Raw genomic sequence first — 14,404 nt, 5'->3', positions numbered from 1 at the left:
GTTTCATAAATTCCAAATCCGTAAAACCAATCCACATGTAAAGTCAATTTTGCCTAAGTAACCATTTTCAATATACGTGGAATATTTCTAAGTCCGTAAAAGCAATGAATGATGGTGAGCACAAAAGGTTTAATGTGTGCAGCTCATGGTCAAGTTGAATGCAGAATCAAAAGGTAGAATGATCCCCGTTTGATCAGACACACTGTTTTATATCCTATTGTAAACTGTCCCACAATTCCTTTCACCAAAGGTCAGTTTTACGCCTAAATAATCAAATGGCGTACGCCTAAATAATCCGTACGCCCAAATAACAAATACGCTACGCCCAAATACTATCGTACGCCTAAATGATGAATACCAACTATAACTTAATGCTTTTATCCCCAAATACCAAGTAACACCGATCAAAGAAATAATTTTCTAGTACTCAATATAATGACCAATCCTTTAACTTTGGAACGTAAAACTGTCCTAGACTACTCAATATAATGACCAAGTTTAACTGATATACAAGTACTGTGAACTCATTAAACCCACTTGCTATAAGCTAACTCTCTTACATACGCCCCTTTCTTAGAATTTAAATTGACTTTAGAACAATTTCAATTCAAAAAAAAATTACAGTGAGAGATTAAATATATATGTAATGTCCAACTAAAATGTAATAAATAAATGTTTAAAATGATAATACTTATACCAGTTAAATATTTAAAAACTTTAAACTTTAAATTCAAAAAACACCAAAGTTGATTACAACATTCATATATATCAATTATAGGTTTTATAGTATTACAACATTGATAAATTCACAAACATCAAATTTGATTACAACATCTAAATAGATATATATATCGATTATAGATTTTTTTTTTCTTTCAAATTACAACATCAACAGTAAGGTATCTATCATTTAAAAGTGATTAAAATTTAAATTTACCAACACGAAAGTTGATTAAACATTTATATATTTATCGATTATACTTTTTAAGGCATTACAACATTGACAGTAAGATATCAAGTAATTAAAAGTTCAAAGAAAAAATATCTTTTCACCTTAAATTCCATCTTCATAGCAATAAAAGTGTTTAATTCTCGTCATATCCCATCACACATAAATAGTATTGCGTGAAAAAGGATGGTTCAAATTCCATTTGTGATATACTCACGTTGTCTTATTCAATCTCAAATTCAACTCTTTACGACATGGGTGATAATCTCAGCTTCCATGTATGTCTACTCATTTACTGACATATCAAAACCAGTACCTTGTATATTCCCTTATATTGTATGATTCCATTTAAACAACATTATTACATTAATTCCTACTTATAATATGTGGTACAAATAATGTATTATAGACATCTAGATCCATATACGAAGGATTACATTTCAATTAGTAATAAAAAAAATATTTAAAAATAAATCATAATAATAGCATTATCATCATTTTAAAATTCAAGTTGAAGTTATTATCATTCATTGTTCATTGTTGATGTTTCAATTTTTTAAGCTTTTTAAGTCATCAGGGTGTAGTTTACAACTACATTGATATCAAATTGTTCTTTGTGGTCATCCATCAGAGGTCACATTTCTCAGTAATCCGTTCGTTTTGAGAATGGTCATCCTGTAAAAATTGTCAGTAATTGTTAATTAAGTCATTGTCTCCATTTAGAATGAGTTTTCATGTAATGAAAAAAAAAATATATCAACTATAAGAGTTGAGGTGATTGTATCTAGTCTACGTGTTGCATTGTTGTGTGTGTTGTGGTCACTGAATAGCCCAAGTGTCATAAATTCACTTTAATTATTGTTAATTAATTAAAAACTTTTTCCTCTGTAAATGTCTTCGAATTATCACCATAATGTCTTCACATTCAAATATTTAGTGTTTAATAAATAATCAGACATTAGTCTGTCCGACTTGTTCACATCACATATTTAGTGTTTAGTAAATAATCAGTCATTAGTCTGTCCGAATTATTCATATTTAGTACAGTGTAAATAACTAAATAAGTAAAATCTAACACAGTATGTGATTGTGGGCTGTTACTAAAGTGACCAACTTTTGCAATTAGTGTGTTGTATTTGTTCGAGTCTTTTGAATTTGGGACGAAAAAAGACTCTACAGGTAGCAAACGTATGCTTAACCTGTTGGGTTGTTTCTTGGTCTTGTGACGTCGCTGTAATCCATTCATCTCCGGCATCTGGGTCGATTCTCCTCGTTGATATTTGTGGTTGTCTTGTGTATACGTTGAATCTCATTGTAGATGAAATTGTAAAAATTCAAGATTAACTGTGTGCGAGATCTTGAATTTAAATGAAGTTTGACTTATCCAGCAAGTCAAAAGAAAGTTGTAAACTCAGCCATGTGTTGACAAAGAGTTCGTGTGTAGTAGTCGACAGAGGTCGTGTGTTGTAATTGTCTGTGTTTGTTGATCGAGTTCTGATGAGGTGGCATGTGAGTCCACACACCAGGTAGATGATGTAATCTTGTAGAGTAAGTAGTGGGGTCCGTAAGGTCAACAATATTTTCGTTATCTGAACGCAGGTTGTTGAATATCATACGATAATGAATCCAAGGAAATCGCTCATGTGGCGTTTTGCGATAATTTTTCCTGCATTGTCTTATATACATATATAGCCTTTATCTTTACAATGATACTAAGGCAGGCTTTATTATAATATTCAATGTTTATAAGTTGTAGATATGGGTGCTGCACACTTGTATATTAACATAAGTTTAAATTTGAATACGCTCACCACTGCACATGAAGGAAGTAATATTGTTCACAATTTGACATCATTTTGTACAAACAATCGTATCTTGAACGTTTATGTAATTATTGACGTCGTACATCGTTGGGTATTGTTGTCGTAGAAGTAAATACAAGCAATCCAATTGTTCAATAAAGAATGTAAATATAAAAAGGTTCATGGAAGAAATCTGTGTTGATACAGATATTATTTTATGAATTCTGTCAAGTTTGTATAAGTTGAAATATACGATGTAATTGAGGTTGCTGTGTATTTGTAGTCTGTAGATTGTGTTGATTCTGGACGTATCAATGGCGTAGTCGAGATTGTTACTCCATTTTAATGTATTCGTGGATAGACCAAAGGGATTAGGACATTTCCCGACCTCTGTTGTGGCTGTGTTTGAGTTGCCTCTGTCGTTGTCATCAGCGTTCCCGTTATGACTGATGGTTGCAAGTGTCTTCTTTCGTGATGTGTATATCATGTTTTAGTGCAAACACTACTTCTGTATTTGATTATCTCGAATTATTCCCCTTAGAAAATTCATAATTTAATGAAATATGATTTTGTTTATGTTATTATTATTTGTGTTATCATAGCACTTCCTACCATTTCAATGGATTGCTGAATGATTACACACTTAAGATTTGACAATTGAACATAACTTCTTCTTCAATTCAGTTACAAATTTTATGATATAAATGTTAAATTCAAACCACGCAATAAATATTGATTACAATTACAACATCGAATCTATAGGAGAAAAATATGATAATCAAAATATTTGCAGAAACGATATACACTCTGGTCAATAAAAATTCAATGTTTCGCGCCTTTGCCCTCGGCTTATAAAAATATTCATATAACTCATTGCGACGTTATCTCGCGCCTCTTAATATAGCATTGATAATTGTGTGCGCTTTAACCACGCGCATCGTATTTATAAAAATTCTCCGCCTTCTGCATCATTTCATAATGTTAAACCAAGTGCTTTAATCAAACGCAAAATAAAATATTCCCGAACGCCTCATTCCTGCGTCTCGTAATTTAAACCGTGTGCACTTTAATTACCGCGTCTTACATCACTGCGCTTATTTACCCGTCATTTACAGCATTTTACCGTATGGGTTACTTATAATTCGCTGATTCTTAACAAGTTAACCACTTGTGTCACAAATATTATCAGCTCACATGACATGATAATGCATTTTCAATATTTTGTTATTCTTCCGTAATAACATTTTAACTCCCATTACAAGACAATAGTCTTTCATAATAAGTAATACTCCGTCATTTTATTTGTTCTCCGACTTTAAACCAAAAGTCCGTTATTCCGTTATTATGAGAATATGTCTCCTTTAAAAATCACGATTAAACGCGTTTCAAAACAAAACTAAACAAAACAACGATTGACTCATATTCCGCATAAATCATTTCAACTTAATTTCCAGTGATAAAATCCAAATGTCTTATGTAATCTATTATAACGCCATGTCTCATTACACAAGTAAATAAGCTCTGTTGTCGATTACTTGGCTGCGTTAACCACACATTTATTACCAAGAATACAAACAGATATAAAACTTTGCTCTTTGCCATGAACCCATGAATCTCAAAGAGTCAATATCAACCTACCAATTCATCCCTATTGACAGGAGAAAAATATAATCAATGATGTTGTAATATAACAATATAAATACCATAAGACATTTTTCAATTATCAAAACTTACAATTTACGTGTTGTTATTGCCGTCATCTTCTTGAGTCATTTTGACAGAAAACAAAACGTAACAACATTAAAGAATGGACCAACTGTTTATGTAATTCCAACAGTAACAGACAAAAATTGAAATAAAAATCGACACATCTTTGTTACTGATATTAACAAAACATTGCCATTAACGGTACAAATTAATATTCGAAGATTTGTTCCGAAACGCCCGATTATAAGTAAACGCATTTTCATTTATTTTGAAAAATAAAACGCACTAAAATATTCATTTAAATTCTGCAATTTTTCTTCATCTCTCCCTCTCCTCTTTTTAAATATTTAAAATACATATAGCATCAATATGATATTATTATTATTATTATTATTATTATTATTATTATTATTATTATTATTATTATTATTATTATTATTATTATTATTATTATTATTATTATTATTATTATTATTATTATTATTATTATTTATTATTTTGCCGTTCTATAATATATTGCTTTTAGTTTTTAATATATTTCTTGTTCCATCTATGGTTCTTAATTTCAATATTATTTCGTTTATTTTTTTTTTTAAAATACCGTCTTTTATCGGAATTTTATGAATCATCTATAATTTCAATAATTTTTTTCAACATTTCATTACAAAAAATTATACTACTTCACCTTCAATATTGATATTCATTTTCTTTTCCAAATAAAAATATTTTCCTATCTGTTCACAATTTTCACTTCAAAATTCGAGTCTCACAAAAACTTCAATAGATGTTAACACTGCAACAATATACATTTCTTGTGTATCCATGGTTCGGAATAATAACATCTTTACATCCTGGTATCACGCCACCAAATAACATGTATAAGAATCCTGGTCACGACACCACATTAGATACATAATGTGGGGTAGTTGCACACATATGTAATGGCTGATGATCGCATAGTGGTGTTTTTGATAGATAGTAATATTATCCTTTGCGTTTTGTTGTAGATGTTAATAATGACGAAAGAGTTTAAGGGCCGGTGATGATGATTGAATGCACAACATCAAAACATTCAAATAAAAGTCCAGATTCCAAGTTTCATTTCTTACAGTTTTATTTGTTGTGATAAATTCCAAATCCAAATCAAATAGCATGGTCATAATTCAATCAGTTTCATAAATTCCAAATCCGTAAAACCAATCCACATGTAAAGTCAATTTTGCCTAAGTAACCATTTTCAATATACGTGGAATATTTCTAAGTCCGTAAAAGCAATGAATGATGGTGAGCACAAAAGGTTTAATGTGTGCAGCTCATGGTCAAGTTGAATGCAGAATCAAAAGGTAGAATGATCCCCGTTTGATCAGACACACTGTTTTATATCCTATTGTAAACTGTCCCACAATTCCTTTCACCAAAGGTCAGTTTTACGCCTAAATAATCAAATGGCGTACGCCTAAATAATCCGTACGCCCAAATAACAAATACGCTACGCCCAAATACTATCGTACGCCTAAATGATGAATACCAACTATAACTTAATGCTTTTATCCCCAAATACCAAGTAACACCGATCAAAGAAATAATTTTCTAGTACTCAATATAATGACCAATCCTTTAACTTTGGAACGTAAAACTGTCCTAGACTACTCAATATAATGACCAAGTTTAACTGATATACAAGTACTGTGAACTCATTAAACCCACTTGCTATAAGCTAACTCTCTTACAGCGGGCACACATACACACACACGCACACACAAACATACACGCGCACATACATACACACACATACACACACATATATATATACACATATTATATTATAGAAAATTACCGATCGTCCCGCGAATTCCAGAGGATTGGCAATTATCTTGGAGTCATCAGAGAGACACTGTCCAATTTTCGGTGTGTTATCGTCTTTTGTAGTACATGTTCCGTTTACAATCGTGTATGCCTTTTTCTTAGAAAGGTCAAAAATCATTTTCATGTTATTCACTTCTCGCACAGATAGATTTTGTGTGTAATCAGTGGTAAACACGGCCTTGGGGTACGTCTTGACATTAGTTATCTGTACCGTCGCTGTAAATTTTGCATCCGAGCAGCATTGTCCGGCTAATGACGGCGTGATTAATGCAGCAAGAACCAAAATTGATAGCATTTTTTTCCTGTTAAAACAAAAACAGATATAAAAGGATTTGTAACAAAAAATGAATATATATTTGCTTTTCAGAATTCTTAAGTAACGAAAGGTGAGGTTTTGTATAGCACAATATCCACTAAATGTGCAAAAAGCGCTTATAAAGCTCCATACACGCACAATTTTGATCGAAGGTCGATCGCCGATCGGGCAAACCGGAGTGAAAACGCAATGTGTGTGGCCAAATGCCTGGCCAACGAGCAGAGGGACGTCGGTCGCTCGAAAAGCCCGCCTTGCTTAATATTTTTCGAGGCGATCGGCGATCGGGGGCTTGGCAGATTCGTGATCAGCGTGAAATTTACAATAGGTAGGATACCAAGAACTATGTTTTTACTCCAAAAATTGATGAAATTAGAAATAAATTTTAAGTAATATTGAGATATGTGGCCGACAGAACAGTGCCCCTCCCTGTTCTGTGTTGGGGTCTAGTGGTATGACTCTGGCTTTCGGATCGGAAGGTCCAGGTTTCGAGACACGCTCTGAGTGGCGCAGGGTTGAGTACTCGGAAAAGGCTCTTTACTCACATTCTCTCACTGTACTCAGGTGTAAAATGAGTACATGGCCGTTCGTTGTCTTTGTCGGAAAACAAATTGTAATATCGCCAGACAAGCGTCATGTCTCGTCCTTCATGTTTAGTATTGTACGAGAGTAAGCTTATGCAAGAAATTTACGCAGGAATTTTGATAAAAACATGATCATAAAACACAGTAAATATTAGAAAGAACCATGGGGGTAGCTGCAGGAGATTGCATTTATGCTCGGTTGTGTCCACAAAACACGGTCGTTGCAACTCAGGGGATACGTATAAAACTTAGGGGATACGTAAAAAAAACTCAGCGGATATCAGTAACAGATTGCTGCTATTTTTGGTTGTTATACATAAAATGCGTCATTTATCAAAGTACTTTTATGTCATAAAAGGCGGGGTTTGATAGCAATGTTCGAGAAAATTCTTGTTATTTTTAACATACAAGTTGAGCATGATTCGCTATTACTTAAAAGAGGCAGGTTTTGAATATTAATTTGGGATGTCAAAAGTCAGTAGGAGTGGCCAAAAAGAATTGTGGGATAGTTTACGATAGGGTTCAAAACAGGTGTTTCTGTTCTATATGTCATTCTTTTATTCTGCATTTGACTTGACTATGGGCTGCACGTGTTAGCTTTTGTGCTCACCATCATTGATTGAATTTTACGGACTTAGAAAATATTCAACGCATATTGAAAATGGTTACATAGGCAAAGCGAATTTACATTTGGATTGATTTTACGGATTTGGAATTTATGAAACTGATTGAACTATGACCATGCTATTTGATGTGGATTTGGAATTTATCATAACAAATAAAACAGTAAGAAATGAAACTTGGGATCTGGGCTTTTATTTGAATGTCTTGATGTTGTACATTCAATTATCATAATCGGCCCTTGAACTATTTAGTCATTATTAATATCTACAACACAACGCAAAGAATTATCATTACCATCTATCATAAAACCACTATACGATTACAAGCCATTACATATGTGTGCAAACTAGGCCACAGTATTGCTGTTGGCTTGATACCCATTGTAAAGCGCTTTGAGCACGTCTAGTGGATATTCCGCCAAAAAAATGCTGTATTTTTATAAATTTTCAGAAAAGTCAGACGAACAAAAGGTTTTGTTCTTGATCACCGTAAAATTTATAATGGATTCCATACAAAATAAAACAGTTTTCCGACTTTCGTAATTTCCATAGTAATGACAATATGACAGTTATTGTCATTGTTAAACTTTTAAATCAATCTTTTTTTTTTTTGGTTGTACTTTTTTTTCCTCGTTGACGCGACATCACGATCGATCTTGACACAGACATTTGGGATTGACAGATGCCAAAAAGCCTTGACTACGTGATGACAGGGGGTGGGCATTGTAACCTTGAATTTACAAACAACGCCCCCCCCCCCCCCCAAAAAAAAAAAGAGCTGTGTGCGTGTGTGTGGTGGGTGGGGGGGGGGGGGGATGCGACTGCGCGAAGTTCCGAGGAGTACCCGTTAACCTACCACGGGTGCACTGTCGATTTGTTTTATAAATAATAATAATAATGATAATAATAATAATAATAATAATAATAATAATTATAATAATAATAATAATAATAATAATAATAATAATAATAATAATAATAATAATAATGATAATAATAATAATAATAATAATAATAATAATAATAATAATAATAATAATAATAATAATAATAATAATAATAATAATAATAATAATAATAATAATAATTTAATAATAATAATAATAATAATAATAATAATAATAATAATAATAATAATAATAATAGTAATTATTATCTTTATTGTCCACAAAATGAAAAAATTTCCGTGGTCTACGTTGCTTTTAAACTTAAATCGGATTGCAAATGTATTGATGTTATGCGTATTGGAACAATACTCACGACTTCTCCATCGGGGTATAACATATTAACACAAAAAACTGCAAACTCGAACGTTCATTGGTTGATATAACTCAGTGATAAGATAATTATAAAAATGGCTGTCTAAAAGCAATAACAACTAACGTCAAATTCATTCCTTCTGTTGATGCTCTGTGTTAAATTAAAATACTCACGAAGTCCGCCAGCCAGAAATATCACTCCAGCCTAAAAATCTACATAGAACTTTGAACGTTATAGTCTGATTTATTTTAATATGAACTAATCATAAAAATGGGTGTCTAAAAACAATAACAATGAGATGAGTGACGTCAATTTGTTTCCTTCTATAAATATCCAAGAACTTTACTCACTCCATCCGCTCTCTCCTCCTTCAATACATATGTATCTATTCTCTCATCACTTTTTTGTGCGGCTATGCATGTGGTCTTGTGATATGACACTCGCCTTTGGATCGGACGGTACTGGGTTCGAGTCCCGCTCTGAGTGGCGCATAATTGAGTCCTTGGAAAAGGCTCTTTACTCGCATTCTCTCACCTTGTTCAGTTAAAATGAGTACCGTGCTGTTTACAACGTCGTTTCTGTCGGGAAACAATTGCAATATCGCTTAAAAGTCATGTATCGTCTAACATGTTTTTACGTTGGCCAATGACCGTTATAAAGATATTTGAGCACCTTTATTGAATATACCGATATATATATATAGCACAAGTAAACCTCTCTCTCTCTCTTTCTCTCTCTCTCTCTCTCTCTCTCTCTCTCTCTCTCTTTCTCGACATGTTAGATTATTATAGCTATTGCTACATATGATGTGAATATATTGATGCTATGAGTTTAGGTAAAATGCTCACAACATCCGCCAGTCGGAAATAACGTACCGCCACACAAAACTACGAGTAACCTTGAACGTTAAAAGTCTGATTGATATAATTTAGTGAGAACTAATTACCAAAATGGCTGCCTTAATACAATATCAAAGTGTGGAATGGTGTCAATTCCGATCCTTCAACAGTCTAATTGATATAATTTATTTATAAGTAATCACTATTGTGCGCAAGACGAAACATAGAATAACAGACAGTAACTAGGATCGGTTCTGTCGGCCACATAGCCTCACTATCAATTAAAATTTATTTCTAATTTCACCAATTTTTGAAGTAAACATACAGTTCTTAGTATCAAACCTAATGTAAATTTGACGCTGATCACGAATCCGACGTGAAAATAGCGATAATCCGAAAAAAATATTCCACTGTTTTATACTGCCACGCCCCCCGATCGCCGATCACCTAAAAAATATGGGATCAGGTCACAACGACCCAGCAGTGCCTGTTCGGCGATCGTATCGCGATGAGATCTGTGCGTGTATGGGCCCTCTTAAAAAGGGTCCCTGACCACTGCAGCAACACGTAACATGAAAAAAGGAGACATGACGCCTGTTAAGCGATATTAATTTTATTTCCGGACAGACACAACGCCGTTAACGGCCAGGTACTCATTTTACACCTGAGTACGGTGAGAGAATGCGAGTAAAGAGCCTTTTTATGAAGGAATCAACCATGAGCCGAGCTCAAATTGAGGACCTTCCGATCCGAAGGCGAGTTTCATACCACAAGACCACATAGCCGCCATCTTGATATAAATTTACTTTAATAGTTAATAATATTTGCTTAAACGAATTGTTATAATGTCTAAATGCGGCTATGTGGTCTAGTGGCATGACACTCGCGTTCGGATTGGAAGGACCTGGGTTCGAGCACGCTGGGCGCATAGTTGAGTCTTTGGAGAAGGCTCTTTACTCACATTCTCTCACCGTATTCAGGTGTAAAATAAGTACTTGGCCGTTAACAGCGTTGCCTCAATCCGAAAAAAAATTATAATATCGCCCATCAGGCGTCATGTCCTGTCCTACATGTTAAGTGTTGCTGTTGGCCCGGGAACCCTTGTAAAGCACTTTGACCACGTTTAGCTGATGTCGCGCTATAGAAAAGCTCATTTTTTATCCATTGTACGCCAAGTGATTGGGAAAAAAACCTCAAACGATTCAAGTAAATTGTAAATTCATTCACAACTTCTAGACAGAAAAGTGAGTGGAGCAGGTACATATGTTGATGATAACAAGAAATGAAGTGAGTAGGAAAGTGCTAGAATAAAACAGAGAATAAAAACTTCGCGTCGGCGATAGGGCTCGAACCCGCGACTTACTGGTGCGACAACTTCTTCTAGCCGGGGAGATCGTGACTCTACGATATGAGCTATCCACGACGCCCCCCCCCCCAAAAAAAAACAAAACAAAAAAAAACAAAAAAACAAAACAAACAAAAGTCGCTTCAAATAGCCAATATTCTCAACAAAAACATGTTGTCATATTGTGGGCTTATGTATTATGAAATCTAGGACAGAGTCAACAAACACGTCTTTTCTGCTTGACCATCTAAATTATCACCGTTTATTATTTCAACATTTTAATCTACCCCATGTACTCGATTACTATAATATGATACTATAACATAATTATGTGGCACATGTAACAAAGAAACCATTGAGACATTGAGTATGCTCCGGTATTTGGGGTGAAATTTTATTCAGAAATGTGAGTGGAGCAGGCACTTGTATAGATAATAACAAGAAATGAATTGAGGCAGGAAATAGTTTCGTCCTTTGTAAGGAAGCACGAATTACAATAGAACAACAAATATTTCTAAAAGGTGCGCAAGTAATTAAGTGAAAAGAGGGGAGACGGAGAGGAACTGTGTAATGCAGTTTAGAAAGTGAAATATAGAAATATAAGAATGTAATTAGCGGTGAATCCAAAGGAAGCGAATTGGAACCCCTTTTATTTCATTTATATATAAATGATTTACCATGTGGCAAAAAATCAGCCTGAAAAACAGTTTGCAGACGATACGAAGATCTGTAGTACAACTGAACATCATAACATTCTACAAAATGATATATTTTCACTTTTCAAATGGTCTACAACATGACCTTTTGGATTTTAATATTTCGAAATATAACGTATTACATATAGGAAAAATAATCCATGTCATAATTATTTTACCGATACTTCTATGTCAAATCTACTTTCCGTTGTGCCTTATGAAAAGGATGTGGGAGTTACTTTTCATTCATTTTTTAATTTTGATGTACATATTGATAATTGTGTAAGCCGTACAAACAGAATGATGGGAATAATATATAGAACCTTTATGAGTCTTGATAAAACGATATTTTTGTATTTGTATAAATCGATAGTTCGACTAATTCTAGAATACGGAAATTGCATCTGGAGCCCATTATATAAAAGACAACCTATTAGTATGGAAAGTGTACAGGGGAGAGCTACCAAAAATATTTGTGACATAAAGTATTTATCTTGGAACGGTTAGAATTTCTTGACTTACCAAGTTTGAAATATAGAAGAATTCGTGGGGATTTAATTCAGGTTTATAGATTGGTACATGGTCTGGATAGGAAGACTTTTCTAATTTTTTTTTCATATTCTAAAGTTACTTTTACAAGAGGGGACAAGTTTAAGAGTTTTGTCACTAGATGCAAAACAAACATGAGACAAATACTGGTTCGGTATTCGTGTTGTCCAGAAATGGAACTATTTGAAATTTGAAACAAAGAAAGCAAAATCTATAGATTATTTCAAGGTATTTGTAGACAGGGAATTATATGATGAGAGATTTATATATGACGAATAATACTTGTTTGCACTGCTGTTGACATGGGTTTCAATCTTGTATGTATATATTATGCATTGTTTCCTTATTATGGTTATCGTCTATATGTATGGATGTATATATGTATATATATATATATATATATATATATATATGTGTGTGTGTGTGTGTGTGTGTGTGTGTGAGTGTGTGTGCTTTGCATGTCACGGTTAAAGATATATGGTTGTCCATCACACATGCATGCGTACATTTAAGTTATATACTATCTTTACCACGTGTATCATTATTGTAATCTTTCAATCAATACATTTCTATCATTGCAATTAATTATATTAAGGGCATTCAAGGGATTTTATCCTATTTCGTACTATGCCATATGTTATGTTAAACGTGTAGAATATTGTTGGAAAATGAATACAATGGAATTGGAAATAAATACAAAAAATAAGGGATGTCGGTATAAGTATAACCATTAGTGGCAGTAGCAGCCACTACCACATCATCTCATTCATCTGTAGTGTTTTATTCATCCTGTTTGTTGATAAATGGGAAACCCAAAACGTCAATTCTATCTGTTTTTGTAATTAAATTGAAGCAAATATTAAATTTCACATTGCTATCTATTTCTTCAAACTTCGAGCAGCAACATTTACATATGAAAAACTTAAGAAATAAATAAAGAAACATAAAACAATAATCACTTACATGAATGTGATGTCCCAATGAAGTCAAACCTCAACTGACGGACGCTATGATGGATTATACAATTATATTGTTGCACGGCCGAGGAGAGCCACGTCGGATGGTCAAAGCAATAAAATCATTGGTTGTTGATTAGCGAGCAACGTGCGTCATTCGGGAAGTTGTTATATTATTAATGTTGATTTACATACAAACAAAAAAACATCTTTGTATCTCTGATTGCTAGGTGAGGCATCCTACCCCAACCACCATCCCCCCTTTATTTTTTACACACACACACATACACACAAAAACACACATACACACCAACACACACAGACGAGCGCTCGCGTACACAAACTAATGGGAATATGATGATTGTGCGTGGGCCGGTCGTGTAAGTGACATTTGTACCACATGTGCAATTTTGTTCTGTCAGATTCAGTGTCCTTGAAATAAAATGCAATTAATATAGAGTTTGTTAATTTGTATTCTATTTAGAAGGCTATGACTCGATAGACGTCTCTGGATAGGGGTCAAGTTTTGTATTCTATTCAGATGCTATGACTCGAAAGACGTTTAGGGAAAGGAGTCTAGGTTTGTATTGTATTGAGAAGGCTATAACTCGATAGACGTCTAGGGAAAGGAGTGTAGGTTTGTATTCTATTTAGAAGGCTATGACTCGATAGACGTCTAGGGAAAGGAGTCTAGGTTTGTATTCTATTGAGATGCTATGACTCGAAAGACGTTTAGGGAAAGGGGTCTATTTTTGTATTCTATTGAAAAGGCTATGACTCGATAGACAGGGAAAGGAGTCTCGGTTTGTATTGTATTGAGAAGGTTATGACTCGATAGACGTCCAGAGAAAGGAATCTAGGTTTGTATTGTATTGAGAAGGCTATGACTCGATAGGCGTCTAGGGAAAGGAGTCTA

General features: G+C 33.7%; 1 protein-coding gene across 1 annotated transcript in view; it reads right to left on the bottom strand.

Moving 5' to 3' along the window:
- Nucleotides 1-13,722, bottom strand: part of LOC144959734 (uncharacterized) — a 25,156-nt gene extending 11,434 nt beyond the window's left edge. Inside the window, exons 1-2 of the mRNA XM_078892431.1 lie at nucleotides 13,496-13,722; nucleotides 6,296-6,626 (exon numbers count right to left, since the gene is read on the bottom strand). Of these exons, the coding sequence (XP_078748557.1) occupies nucleotides 6,296-6,626; nucleotides 13,496-13,497 (333 nt within the window). The 5' untranslated portion in view covers nucleotides 13,498-13,722. The remainder of the gene's footprint in view (nucleotides 1-6,295; nucleotides 6,627-13,495) is intronic.
- Nucleotides 13,723-14,404: the final 682 nt, after the last annotated feature.

The sequence above is a fragment of the Berghia stephanieae genome, chromosome 14 (genome assembly GCF_034508935.2).
Source record: "Berghia stephanieae isolate SIO BIC M18660-M18661 chromosome 14, UCSD_Bste_1.3, whole genome shotgun sequence".
Classification (NCBI taxonomy): Eukaryota; Metazoa; Mollusca; class Gastropoda; order Nudibranchia; family Aeolidiidae; genus Berghia; species Berghia stephanieae.
Note: the sequence above shows the minus strand (reverse complement) of the source record. Positions and strands in the feature narration are given on the sequence as shown.